Raw genomic sequence first — 15,318 nt, forward strand, 5'->3', positions numbered from 1 at the left:
CGATCAAGGGCTACAAACGTGGAGCATGACCCTCATGTTGACAGTCAGTTGGACTGACTGATTCAACTCAACAACACAGTCCAAACCAAAACTCAGATGCGGCCCAAAAAGATAGGCACAGCCCGCCGCAGGCGAATCACGAATCCGGATCCGGGCCGGGCCGGGCTCGGGCACGGGCACGCGCGCGTGTGCGAGCTGAATTAAGCACCTCGCAAAGTCTCTACAAAAGACTCCCCATGACCACTAGTGATAAGGTAAGGGAAGGGGTGTTATATAAACCCATAAAACACCCACTTCCTCACCAATGTGGGACAAATGGAAACAAAGAAAAAAGGCTCTCAAAGCCTCTATTTCCAACAGCATCTACTGTAAATACTGTTGGATAAAACTCAACAAACCCATGGAACTTATCTCTGAGTCTTTGGATTGTCTCCGCAACACACTGAAAATTCTGGGATGGCTGAATTACTTTGTCGAAGTGTGTTAGAGCAATGGTGACATTAGGAAGAATACATTGCTGGAGAGCCCTTTTTGAGTTAGAAACTATGAACCTAAGCCAATATTGTAAGTCGTCTTCAACTTCAGATGGGTCTTTGCTCTCTTTGTTGTTAGGATTCTTAAACAGACTCAATATGATGATGAAAATTGACGTGCTTCCATGGCCAGGGAACATGAGATCATGCAAGGAATAGAGCTCATGCTGTCCAGCCAGGTTCCATACTGAAATTTTTATTCCTTCATCATTGAATGTTTTAATTTTCATTCCTTCTGGTCTAACTGCTTGCTCAATTGGGTTCACCAAAGTCCGGACATGGTTTATGTATGGCAGCTTGGGAGATGAAAAATTATCAGCTATGGAACTGCAAACTGTGCTTTTACCTGCGTTTATGATCCGTTTAGACAGCATGTGATGATTGAAAATAACAGAAGATTGGAGATAGTTTAGTACTCCCTCCATCCCACAAGTATTGGCCCCGTTTGACTACACTGGTCGACCGATGACAACTTTGAATGATATTCTCTCACAATATAAAGTACAACTTTTTAAAACTACTAGAGTATTAGTAGTAGTCATATGAAAACACCAGTTTTAGATCAGAATTAACAACTTTCATATTATTAATCTATCTATATTTTTGGTGGAATTATTGGTCGAATATCAAAGTCTAATGAAGGCAATATAAATAAGATGAAGAAAATACACGAAATTCATGTAAGACTTTCTTATGGTAGGAACTAGGACGGCATTCACTTCGAATAGTTATCCCGTCCTATAATAAGACGGTCTTACCCAAGTTTTTGCCACTCTTTTGAGTGTATTACCTGCATATTCTTGTCCACATATAAATACCCTGCAACTTTTGGGTGCTCTCATTGGCATATCTTTGAACTGATCTATATCTGGTTCAGCCGACCTTTCATTCTGACCTAATCTCTGATAAATTCCTTCTGTCATTCCTGCCTTCTCCAATGGTGTTCCATCAAGGTCAATTTCCTCAATCCAAGGGTTCACTTGCAAAGTCTCCAAAATAGCATTCAATACCATTTCTCCCTTCACTCCTTGACAACCCTGCAACGACAAACGCTTCAAGGAGGCATTTTTCTCCAAACTTCTAAAGATTATAACAATGTCTTCTGGCCCTAATCCGTGATCATTGCAAATCCCAAGACGTGTCACACTCTGATTGGTCGTGATCATCCCTAAGATCACCTCTAGCCCTCCTCTGCCTATCCTCATTCGCTGCCCTCCAAAGGTAAGATTTTTCAGTGTAATATTTGCTTGGCATTGAAGTGATGTAAATCTGCTTAATGGGCATAACAAATGCTCTAAACCTGCTGGACCAAACCAATTTTCATCAAGTTCCAAACTTTCTAAGCTTTTATTTTTAAACAATCCTGCTGATACATATACCACCCCTTTATCTTTAAGACAACATCTTGAAAGTTTCACCTCTTTAAGAGTTCTATTCTGCTCTAATACCCATCTAAATTCCCTCGCCCACCGTGATTTTAACCTCACTCCGGTCATATCGAGCGTTTTGACGGTAGTATTATGCCTTAGAGCACAAACCACCCTGCAAGCACCTGATATGTTCATCCTGTAAATTCTGAGAATGTTGATTTCAGGCACAAATTCCACTACTTTAGTACTTCTTTCCCCTTTTTCCTTGCTCCAAATGTGCACTTCCATATCTCTATTCCTAGCTAAACAAGCTGAAATTAACGGGATTGCCGTTAATGAGCTTGAATCAAAGACAGTCAATAGTTTTAAAGATGTATTAACTTCAATCATCTTCGAAATCTCTTCTGCACCTTTTAACCCGATTGAATCATCCCATATTTGAAGCTCTTCTAAATTATCATTCACCTTCAAAGCTTCAGATATCAGCTCAGCTCCTGTAGGTCCAATACTCGACTCGCAAAACACAATTTCCTTCACATTACAATCCCTTTTCAGGATTTCTGAGAACTCTCTTAAACAATCCAAACCAAACCCATTTCTCCGAAACATAATGTGCTTAATACCCGGGTTGTTTTCGAGCAATGCACGAAGGCTCTGGAGATACTCAGCTTTCCAATGCACTCTATGAAACTCCATGTTTCTTAAGGAACTGTTGTTATCATTATACATTGTTGATAGTTGTGTTAGAAGGCATGAGAAGAAATCTTTGTTTTCCTTTGAAATGTGTATTTTAATGGAGCTTTCCGTCTCTTGGTAAAAGCTTGAAGTTGGTTGAGAGAGGATGAAGGAAACATTCTGAAGGTTTATGCTTCCTGACTCCAACCTCTGCAGAAGCCATTGCAGATCTTTGAGGTTTTTGTTGGATGCCATTTTTTTTTTTTTTTTGAAGAAAACCCTTTCACAAGATTACAAAAATACTTTCGGTTTCTGTTAGTCAAGTGTGTCATCTCGGTCTCATTATATAATAATGGAAATCTCGTTACAGATATAAAGTACATTACTTCCTTTGTTCCGGTCGATAGTTTGTGCTTAGCGTAAACGATTATTATAATAATGTAGGTTTAAAGATGAGCTTTTGTTTGGATTATCTAATTGTTTTGTTGTTTTATTGTTATTGGCTATGAGTTGGAGTTATTGAAAGTGTACGCGCCATATTCTTTGCTTTTGTACCAAGGGTCTCCTTTTCGGAAACCATGTTCCCACGTTGTAAGTTTTGATGTTGGATGGGTCTCTTTCTTCAATAATTATTGTGTAAGACGGTCTTATACTGTGAGTCGGTTTTATTACGTATAAAGAAAACCCATTTATTAGAGAACAACTTTTTTTTACAAAAGTGGAACGCCTCACGGTGTAAAACCATCTTATATGATAATGTGTTCTCTGTATATTAGTGCAATGATTACATATGATCAGAATAATCCACGTGTTGTGATGTAAGATGAAAATCTCACCTCCGTGATTCACTCTAAAGTCCAAATTTACAACACGAAAACTTTAAAAAGACGATTTCTCACTAACTTATTGAGACATTACTTTTGTTGTACCCATTTATATACTTTTCCGTACCCCTTCCATGATGAACAATGATAGGGCGTCACCGGGTGCCACACAATCTAGGTACCACCCTAGTTAAAATAATCAAATAATAACAAATGTTAAAATCAGTTTAGATTTAGGAGATTAATACAGAAGCGTAGAAAAGTCAACTAAGTGTCTTCAATGTCAATTTTGCACTGGTACATAGCTATGGCTTTCTGCTTCTTTCTTCGCCATACAAAGATTTATTTATTTACACGATGATAACCACCTAGTTATGGACTCATGAGGTCGTCCAAATCTCGACAAGGAAAGGACTTATAATTAGCTAATACTCCCTCCATTCAACTCCACAAGGCCATTATGCTTTATCACGTTTGCCAACGCGGCTTTTACTCGACAAATATCTTTAGTTACGTATTTGCAAAAATTATAAAAGTTGGATATTTTTAATGTACTCTTAAAGACGAATCAAATAAGATCTCACATGAATATATTTTCACTTATGTATCGAGAGAAAATTGAAGTTGAATGTTCGCTTGTGAATCATGTGCAAAAGAGATAATGGCCTTGTGGAGTTGAATGGAGGGAGTACAAACAAACACTTCTAATTTCTATTGCAATTAATTTATTGAAATCGATTTTGAAGACAACCGTTTGTCGTGCAACTTTATTAACACCTAAGAGAGGGAGGGGGTGAATTAGGTGTACCCTTTTTAAAATTTGTTCTTAACTTAGTTGATTGATAACTTAAGTAAAGAACCTTAAACACAAACCTTAAAAAACTTAATAGAATGCAAGTTCACAAGATGGTATAACCGTTTTATATCACAGTATAGCTAACTGTGACACAGAACTTAAATAAGTATGAACGAGAAATAACAAAGTGAAAGAACTTAAGAGTAAATGAACAAACAAACGACATTTAAAAAATTGGTTCAGCCTCTACTCCTAGGCCTACGTCCAATCGTTATTTTATTGCTTGTTTAGAAATTTACTCAAACAACTAAACCCTTACAATGAAAATAACTCGCCAATCTATTCCGATTGCACTCAAACTTAAAGCTACTCCGCTTCAAGAGTTTATATGTTCTCACTTTGAATCTCAAGGGTTCACTTAATGAACGGAGATCACGATTAAGACTTAAACACGAGAATCATGGAACAAACTCATTATGTCACAGTTAGATCTGGCAAAGAGATCGGGTCGTGTTGGGTTCGTGTTCATGTCACATGTAAACGGGTCACAAACCCTTCAACCCAAACCCGACCCGTTTAAATCTCGTGTCGTGTTCGTGTCGACCCACCTACATAAATGGGTCATCAAGCCTCAACCCTAACCCGCTAATATCGTGTCGGGTTCGGGTCGTGTTTTCGCGTCATGTCAATATTTGGAAAGTTTTAACTCTTTTAAGTATATTTATGTGATGAAAGATAAAAAAATTAGGATTAATTTATTAAACTGGTCATTCGTGTCGGGTTCGTGTTTAGAGAGCTCAACCCAAACCCGGCCCAATTAAATATCGTGTCGTGTTTGTGTCGATCCACTTACATAAATGGGTCACTGAGCCTCAATCCAAACCCGTTAATTTCGTGTCGGGTTCGTGTCGTATTTTCGTGTCGTGTCATTATTTGCCAGCTCTAGTCACAGTGTAGCGAACTGATACTTGGAGGTTTACAGTTTTTCGAAAACAAATGAAGACTTTTAAAATCTGAAAAACGTTTTGCAAATACTTGAAGAACAAAGCTTTAAATGCACAAATGATTTGCAAGGTTTTACAATAAATACTTTGGAAAGTCTTGGGAAATAAATGAAGCTAAGACACACTATTTATAATGGATTTGATCACTAAGAAGTACAACTTAAGGTTAATTAAATCCAATATAAAATAGGTAACCTTTGAATGATGGTAAGTGTTAGGCTTTAGGCTTGGGGCACAAGTGTTTGATAAAAATCAGAAAACTTATCCCAAAACACTCAACATGTGACACTTTACCAAATTGGCAAAAAACTTTTCTAGCTTTAAAACTTTGACAAGTTTAATTTACCATTTTGGTAAAAGGTAAATGCACAAATCTAGAGGTTTTATCAATGTAGATTAGTGACTTAAAATTTCAGATTTGTTTTCAAATTTTGAAGATTCAAATGTTAAAGCTTTAAGAATATGAAATTTGTAAAGATTTGAACACTTCAACTTTTCGTATAAACATTCCTCCATACGGTAGTATCAGAAACCACAGTGCAGTGCACTGTTGCATGGTTTTGCAGTCACTTGACGAAATGAGAATGTTACACTTACTCTTACAATTCTCGACTAAGGCTAGGATCATATCATTGTCTTGACTTCTTGTTGGCTTCATCTTGATTGTTTTATACCTCCTTGACAGTCCATTTGATTGTTTCAATCACTAAATATTTGTAACTAAGAACAAACAATCAATAACAAGGAGACTTGGCATCATCAACCAAGTGTGTTCTAACAACTTTGAATTGTGACTTGATTCTTGTGCGATGAGATGATTTTATTATCATATTTTGGTTGAAGTGTCTAGGGTGAGATTATCAGTAAGACTCTCCCAAGTCTTAAACTCTGTCATATCAGTTTTCCAATGACTTTTATTGTTTCTTTATTGTTCAGGCTCACCTCAGACTTTATACATTATCCGTCAGACTCACTCGGACTCTAATTTTTCACTTTACTCCTTTTTTTCACAAAAAAGAAATGACACATGAGATTCACTCATTGGTTAATTTCCCTTTAAGGTGGAGTTAACCGATCAAGACTCACCCAAAGTCTTAAGCTGAGTTTTGGATTCCAAGACTCAACTTAAGACTTTGTTAGGTTAGATTATTGGTAGTCTTGAATCAGCCTTGTCTTAAAGACTTACCTAAGTGTTGTCTCAAGACTACCAATAATCTTACCCTAAATTTCTTTCATCATTTTGCTCATCAATCGGTAAAATGTGAGTATTATTAGCTTACGGCGGTGACATATAACACTCTTGGCATGAAGCTAGCCTAAGTTGAAGGCATTGATCGTTAATATAAGTAGTATACCAGTTTTGCCCTTGCTAAATGATTTGACTAGTCTTTTAAAAATATTAAAATATCATTGAATTTACAAAATTGTCCTCGGTGGTATCTAAAATCGGTACCACCGGGTGACGCTATCTCATTTTCCATTATTGATTATGGTTTAATAATTAATGTATTATACAACTGGTTGTATATACAACTTATTTAATGTAGTTGAGCTTTGTTACAAAGTTGTCGAGCTTTATTAACAAAATTATCGAGCTATAATACAAAGTTATTGAGCTTAACAGAATAATTATTAAGCTCAATAATTTCGTAAGATAGCTCAATAACTTGTAAAATTGCTGTTGTAAGAGCTCAACAACTTTAAGGCAGTTGTACAATACTATTATACAACTGGTTTAAAAGGTCTCTTTTATGTGGTACATGTTTTCATAATCACCATACTTATTTTATGGTATACTGTAACCATTTTTATTAGTATCTCAGTTTATAGTATTCGTATTCACGTTATTGTTTTTTGTATCATTATTCCACAATTTGTAAATAGTATCTATGTAGTAAATATAGCAATTTGTAGGTCAGATGGCTTATTAAGTTGAATCATTCGAGTTAATTAGTTTTGTAAAAAATAAGAATATAAACTTTTAATTTTTTCATTGTCTAATTAATTGGAACCTGCCTCATGACATTATTTGTAATGAGAATTTGTGGTATAAATACACCCGAAAGTGGGTCATTCAGCTTGTCCTTTAACGCCAAAATGTGAAACCATCTCGACAAAACTTTGATGGACTAAGGCCCTGTTCTTTCTGGCTTTGTAGAGCTGAACTAAATTGAACTGAATGAAGCTGAATTGCACTGAATTGAACTGAATGGAGCTGAATAATAATAATAATAATAATAATAATAATAATAATAATAATAATAATAATAATAATAATAATAATAATAATAATAATAATAATAATAGTAGTAGTAGTGGTAGTGGTGGTGGTGGTGGTGGTGGTGTAGTGGTGGTAGTAGTGGTGGTAGTAGTATAGATATAAATATAAATATAAGTATAATAATATAATTATATTAATATTAAATATAATAATAAAAAATTTGAGTGCTCAATATAATCTTAACTTTCCCCCAAAAAATAATATAAATATAGATATAGATATAAATATAAATATAACAGCTCAAACACACGTCGTATTTGTTAGAAATTATTAATCTCATTAATTTACATATTCATATATGAATCAATTTATTTAGTCATAAAATAAATTCTAGATCTTATGCATGCAAACATAAATAAAAGAGAAGAAATCATAAACCTTTACTATGATAATTTCGGTTTTATGGGCACCAACAAGATCTCCTTATTGTTAGTTCTTGAGCTTTCTAATAATGGATGAACAAGATTCAAGTTTAGAATCTCTCCCAAAAGCATATACCTAAGGAAACCTCTTAAAGACTAAAATAATATGATCTAGTATTAGGATTAGTCTTACTTAAAATTTTGACATAAAAATATTAATTTGTTTTCCTCTATTTCGGTTAAGAGGAGAAGAGATTAGTGAGTTTTATTTCTCAGGATTTTCACAAATAGTAGAGAGTTTTATCTATTTCTTTCTTACTCTAGAAATTATAGATTTTTGAATGAATAATAAATTAAAGAGAAAACTCCTTCTCTTTTTCTTTTGTTTTGGCCGAAAAAGGGGCTTGGGTAGGTTGCCCAATATTTTTCATTTTTGCTCTTCACAAGAGACTAGGCATGCAACCCTAGTTATAGGTTTGTTCTTCTCAAGATGTCTAGTCTTGCATGCCTACAACCTAGGGTTATGATTGTGTCTCCATTTAAATATAAACAACACAATATAAACTATATACTCCCACCCTTATTTTCGGTACATGCATAAAATGGAGAATCCATTTTATTTTTGTCATTTGTCAAATTGTGACAAATGTGACATGTTACTTGACATGTGAATTTGTAATGTATTTTTAACATATTAAAAACCAACATACTCATAAAATATGTCATTTACAAAATCGACTAGTAATTCGTAATTACTTGTACCAAAACGGTTTATCAAATTATAAATTACAACGTCTTGTATTTATAATAAATTATTCATTCAATTTCAATTCCAAATTGTTTCGTAAACAATAATTTTATCTAAGTAATAAAACAATTCAATTACTTAGATCGTATCTAATATAATCGAATTACAATGAGACACGTTAATTTTACTCACAAAATCATCCGTCAATTTTAAGCAATTTAATTAACTCGTATCGGCATACGATTAATTAAATAATCAATTAAGAGTATTTCCCTATAGGTATGACCTAAGAGGATCAACTGATTACCACCGTCGCACGACAGTAATGTCAAACTCTAGTCAGCCAATCATTACCGATATGTGTGGACCCGGTTGACTGTAAAAATATTACATCCCACATGTATTCTAAAAATGAGATTTAAACATGTGATCATCATGATCAGCAGTTGTGATCGCATTATTGTCGGAGGACACATATTCCAACAATCTCCCACTTGTCCTCGACAAGTGTGCGTCACCAATTCTCTTGTCCTATTATTATCTCCCACTCAATGCAAGGTGTCTTTCAGGTCGTACTTGCAAGTGATCATATCGAGAGTGGTTTCCTGGCCGGAGAATAATCGATTGACCGGAATTATCCACCATGGATACCTTCCGAGCGTGGCCACGCATTTCCAGTTCATTACTCATCGAGTGGCCCTGAGATATTGTTTTAACCCTGACAAGGGGGTGGACAATTCCTATCGCACTTATTCCCTTCGACTAGCCACAACCATCATAACCCAAAATCTGCCCATTTGACCCCATTTACGAAGGTCGTAGTAACACAAATCAAAGTTAATCTGAAACTGTGCCACCTTAGGCGAACAGTCTTTAGTCAAAAGAATCGACTCATTAGAATACTATAGTAGCTCTCGCCACGACCAGGCTATATAAATTTGCCAGAACTCTATAAGCGGTCATAAAGCTCGACAAAGCGTTCCTAACAGTCTGCCTATGTGATCGACTAGTCATCTCACATGACTCTATGGCACTTGAACTTACCATCAATCACATCACACTCTAGTCACTTCAAGACGTCACTTCATACAAGTGACTATGGGCAAATACCATGTTAATCCGGGTTCACTTTAACGGGGTTCAACATTGTCATACAACCCGTTTGGATGTAACAAAGTACAAGAAAAGAGTTTTTAAAGTAAAAACTCGAACGACAAATGCGATTATCACATATGAATAGCCAATGCCTAATTACTATTTCATATTCTATAATCTAATTTGATCTTGTATGTAGTTGTTCATTTCAATTTAATTGAAATGACATGACTCATCATGTTTAGCCTATGATTAGGCCTTGCTAAGTAGGTCTTAGCAACTCCCTGCTCAACCTTACTACATACTTGTTTTCCTTTCGTAATGTATACATTTGCATTACAAAACTTTCTGAGTACGTGTCTAGATCCAATCTAGACATAGACTTTCTTGCCTTTAAAATAGCTCCCACTGTTTTTCACAAAGATTAATGCGGAACTCATCCCTCTTGCACATCCCATGATTGCAAGTGTACTCAATTTCCGTTGTAAATATTTCTCATTGTTCTTTATTGCCTAGAACGATTCTAGAAAATCTATTTCTTAATTAACGTAGCCACAATGGTATCTTAACCATCCTAATGTGTTTTGATTATGGTTTTGTCGGAAACCATGCGCAATCTCAATTGTCAATTGTCATTTGTGTAACACCCTTACACAAAATTGTCAATTGTCATTTGTGTTATACATCATTTTCTATTTAATTGATCCGGCAGCGGAAGCAAATGGAATCAATCAAATATGTTCAACTTGATTGAACTAATCATGAATCTTATCAACATAAGACTTCTTATTCAACGCTAATATCATGTGGATTTATCTCCATAAATCTGGATATTAAAGATGTAATATATTTCTCCAAAAGTCTTAAATCATTCCCAATGATTAATATGTCATCCACATATTAGACTAATTAAAATTTCCGTAACTCCCACTAAACTTCATATATAAACACAACTTCTCGACTTATCGAGAAAATTTTTATAACATGATCAAAACATTGATTCCAACTCATTGATGTCCTACTTAAGACCCTCTCTTAAGTTTCACATTATCTTAGGATTGCAAGAATCTACAAAACTCAAGACATGTATTGAATACATTTCTTCTAATTGAAGAAGTGGGTTTTAGATTCACTCGCTATATGTATATCATCATAATGAAACACAATCCCTAAGAAGATCCAAATAGACTTAAGCATTTTAACTGGTGCAAAACCATTTGCCACCAATCAAGCTTTGATATCTAACAATTCACTTGGAATTTATTTCGGATTTTCATGGCTATAAGCCTTGTATTGAGTTGTGACTTAAACACTCTCATGTAAGTCATATGTTCATTACTTTCCAGAAGTAATCAACTTGAATCAAACAATTTCTTTGTAAGTTGCAAGCTCTTTACTTTCTAAAAGTAACACTAATTCATCATTTTCAACAAGTGATGACTTTAACCTCCTAGGTTTTGAAGAAACAACGTCTTACACAAAACGTCTCATGTAGCCAAGAACGACCAGTTTCTTGCGACATAACATTCTTTGTGGCTCTTGAATAATATCTCCCACTCTGTCTTCTAGAAATAAACTTGTATTTTAGAAAGACAGCTTCACGAACCACAAACCCGTTGTACTTGCAATTATAATAAGAAAAAATGAGCATTTGTTTCTTTTGAAAACTTACAAACATGGTACCCTACCATTTCATATCTCATATGACTCGTTTTAGATTTAGTGGAAAAATAATTTAGACAAAATGATAAAATCCCCAAGAGGATCAAGTAACTCAAAGTAACTTGATTGAAGTCCAAACCATATCGAATAGCGTTTGATTTCTTTATCCAACCACACATTATCCCATAATGCGTGCTAAGAGAGATTAATTTGTGATACTATATCACATTTCCTTTGGCTTATATCAAAGTCTTCACTTTGATAATCCCATCACGACTAAATCGTGATTCTTTGAACTTCTTCAAAGATTTCTCTATTTACCTTATTAAGTGAACACATTAGCGTCAACTTAAATCGTTGGTAAAAGAAAATGATCAACCTATTTTGGATCAATGATTTACAACCTCGATCTCCTTTTCAACCAAAAGGCACGAGACATCTTGCTTTGAATACAAGATACGCATATACCATAAGACTAACAATCTAATGATTTCAAGAGTACTCGATAACTCTTTGCGTTCATCATTCCAGAATTTAAGGTTTAATATTGGGTTACCAATTTTGAGTCTTGCATCATCTACATGATGTATCATTCTAGTTTGGTTTAGAATATATTCACCTTGATAATGGGCTAGCCATACATCAAATCATGGTATATAGGGTCACAAAAGTGAAACCTCTTTTGTATCTTAACAAGATTATATTCTTATTCAGAGTTTATGCACTTAATAGTCATAATTAAGTACAACTTTAAACCCAAAACTAGATTGGGTACACAATGACTCTATCTCTCAACATCATAGTTGCTAGTCGTCATATTCTAATCATCCTATGTATCAAATTCAATGATGAAAACCACCACCGGTTTCTAATATTGACGAAGTAGTACTAGCAAAATTTATGTTAATCAAATAAACATTTAAAGAAGAAGGTCCATTAGATGTCCCACAACTAACTTGTTAATTCTTCAATAATTTGGGGTAGTTTCCTTTCTAGCGTCCAACAATTAAGACAATGGAAACTTTATCGGTCAGAATTGATAGGTTTAGTATCGTTATTCTCAATAACTTTAGTTTTAACATTACCTTGTATCAATTCCATTCTAATTTTGTTTTTTTAAACCTCATTCTTTTCTTAACGGTTTAAGAGAATGCTCCCACTCATTTCATTGAGTCTTTGCTTAGAGAAGCAAAATTGAATTTCGTGAAGACTACTCTTCAATTCATTTGTTTAGTCTTAAAATTTCCATTGAAGTGGTTGCGGTATTTTGGTCAATTTTGATTTCAAACAAATCACTACTACAAAAACAGACAAAGAGGATGGTTGAAAACCGTCCTAAAACTTTTAAACAACCGTCCTTAATTCACCCGTCCTCGTTGCCTACGATGACGGTTGACAAAAGTCAAACCGTCCTGTTTGGGTTTTCAGAAGAGGACGGTTGGGGCCTGGAACCGTCTTCTTTTGCATTTTTAAGGAGGACAGTCCTGAGTCTCAACCGTGTTGTTTTAGTGTCATGGCGGGAATAAATTTGGTGCCAACTTCATGACGCTTTGTCAAAGAACCGTCTTTACATATTTTTTTTTAAAAATTAATTTAGCGCCAATTTTTGAATGAAAACCGCCCAATTTTTTGCGCCAATTTATGAATACAGCCCGCCTATTTTTAGGCGCCGAGTTATAAAATCAAATCCATGGTCATTTACAACTAAAATTTTGAAATAAAAATTGTTTCATTCATACGATATACGACAATAGTCGTATAGCTTAAATATTTCCTCCTACACTTCAGAAAATCCAACAAATCTTACATTTATTCTCTAAATCCAACCAAACAGAACGGAATAAGTTTGAACCTCTAAATACGAACTATCGACAATAAGTTTTAACACAAGCACTAACAAGAGTTTTTCCATCCACACACCACACTTTTAAGCTACCTAGATAACATCAAAGTGTTAGCATACTTTAAACGTTGCCATCAAATATTTGTGCCTTAAACTGCAATGCATATGTTGCCCAAATGTCCCGCACCTCAATCAATTTGCTTTAATCAATATGTCTTTGGGGCTTTAAACATGAACTACATACAACCAAAAAACACAATTGTAATTATTTACATATCAACACGTGTAATTTATATAAAACGACGAAATAATTATTGAAACCAAAGAAACAAATTAAAGGACGTACACTTGGAATAATATTAATATATCGTCCTCTGATGATTTCCAACATATATCGGCAGACATAATATCCACATAATACACTTCCAAAGGGCTGCGTAGGACACTAAAATCGAAATCATGTCAACTACATTCTACAACTTATAAACAACTAATCCATAACAATGAAACATAGACTATATAATTCATGAGATAACAAGATTACAAGTTCAAGAGGTACCTTTATTATTTTCCATTCAAGCTCTTTTTGCTGACATTTCTCAGGATCGATAGAGTTTATCTTCGTAATTCTCATGCGTTAAATATATATTAGCTTAATTATATTTATTTTACGAAAATAAATGTAAATCTACGAGATAATTACAATTTCTTAAATCGTATACAAGCTGAACTTATATATTAATTGTATCTTTCAAAAATTCACGAGGGTCTAGAGTTCCAGCCGGATCACACCAATATACTACACTATCCTTTGGATTAATGGCAGCCAACATCCAATGATTACTGGCATGCTAATGGCTCAGCATATGTTAATGGCATGCTAATGGCTCACATGGTTTGAAAATGCAGCAGAGAAGTGATATGCTAGAAAACTATTTATAGTAATAGAATATGAAATAGATGGAATGCGAAATATTGTAGAATATACCAAGTTCCGGTGCTTTGGTTAAGCTGCTCTAAGTTGCCTTATCAAAACTTAAGACTGAATGTAGAAGTTAGATGTAGCCTAGCGCCTAGTAGAATAAAGTAAATAAGGCGATTCAAGGAAAATTGTTGTTATTAAAGCATACTAACTAAATTCAATACAATTAAAAGATAACTTACGACTTTCTTCTGAACTCCCCGATATCCTCCTCGAGAACCATGGTATTGTGCTTGCCTTTGAGCTGCATTCTTCTTGTTTTTCTCACTAATGGCCTGTTTACATTATATAATCATCAATTTGGAGCAACAAAAACAGTAATGTACATCATAAAGAGGGATACGAATGGATCAGGGGACAATACACCATAAAGGGGAGTTTAGAAGTGTTTTAGATGCAAAATGGAGCTTGATGATGGAGAACACAAACTGCGTCCACCGTCGGAATTTTGGAACTAATAAAGTTGACTGATCTTGGCATTATAACTCATCTCTGCAAAGTTCTATTTCTAATTGGATTTGCTTACGAAGCTGGCAAAAGATGTAATTTAGGTTGTTTTGTATCCGTTTTAACAAAAAAAAAACCAACTTTTAGGGCCAACTGCAGGTACGCAATGGAGACACCCTAATCATTAAAAGTCACAAATGCTGGCTATCACTCTGCACTACTAAGTGACTTAGTATCTCATAAATATCCTTGGTATATCAACTCAGGCATAAAATCCGTCAAATGAGAAAAATATGGGCAGACAGAGGAGTATACATTACACAATAGTAGCAGGTCAAAACTTATGTGCTCTGGTTCCTCTTAACATTTATGACCCGGTTCAGTGTATAACTTCCAGTCGTCCTGCCGGTGTTAAATTGCAAACACCACAGCAAATCATGACTAATTTATCAAGTATTTGAAAGCTAGATAGGCTACTCTGACCATGTTCACATCGCAACTGTTTTTTTTACAGATATACGCACAGCTATTGAAATCAAGCTTTTACTTGGTGATTTTGGGACTGAGTCCTCAACCCAAAGATTCTCGCAAAGATTATTTGAACAAAGATAACGTGGAGACATGGACCAAAATGTCAGAAATTTATAAATGTAGTGCTCACTGCTCAGAGAATATTCAAATAAAACGTTATATTAA

General features: G+C 34.7%; 1 protein-coding gene and 1 long non-coding RNA gene across 2 annotated transcripts; both read right to left on the bottom strand.

Moving 5' to 3' along the window:
• Positions 1-298: 298 nt before the first annotated feature.
• LOC141627537 (protein TORNADO 1-like) lies at positions 299-2,833 on the bottom strand. Its single transcript, XM_074440778.1, has 2 exons — positions 1,324-2,833; positions 299-879 (listed from the first exon to the last, which is right to left on the bottom strand). The coding sequence occupies exons 1-2, from the start codon at positions 2,831-2,833 to the stop codon at positions 299-301; spliced, it is 2,091 nt and encodes a 696-aa protein (XP_074296879.1).
• Positions 2,834-13,401: 10,568 nt separating this feature from the next.
• LOC141627229 (uncharacterized) lies at positions 13,402-13,822 on the bottom strand. The gene is made up of 3 exons (XR_012536800.1): positions 13,753-13,822; positions 13,540-13,638; positions 13,402-13,429 (listed from the first exon to the last, which is right to left on the bottom strand). It is a non-coding gene; the product is annotated as an uncharacterized LOC141627229 (long non-coding RNA).
• Between the last annotated feature and the right edge of the window lie 1,496 nt (positions 13,823-15,318).

The sequence above is a fragment of the Silene latifolia genome, chromosome Y, assembly GCF_048544455.1.
Source record: "Silene latifolia isolate original U9 population chromosome Y, ASM4854445v1, whole genome shotgun sequence".
NCBI classification, from domain to species: domain Eukaryota; kingdom Viridiplantae; phylum Streptophyta; class Magnoliopsida; order Caryophyllales; family Caryophyllaceae; genus Silene; species Silene latifolia.

What these genes read in the sequence shown, in the direction of transcription:
- LOC141627537 (XM_074440778.1), bottom strand. Translation starts at nt 2,833, where the DNA reads ATGGCATCCAACAAAAACCTCAAAGATCTGCAATGGCTTCTGCAGAGG. An exon ending in ATGTGGACAAGAATATGCAG is followed by an intron (nt 880 to 1,323) that starts GTAATACACTCA and finishes TCATAAACGCAG; the next exon opens with GTAAAAGCACAGTTTGCAGT.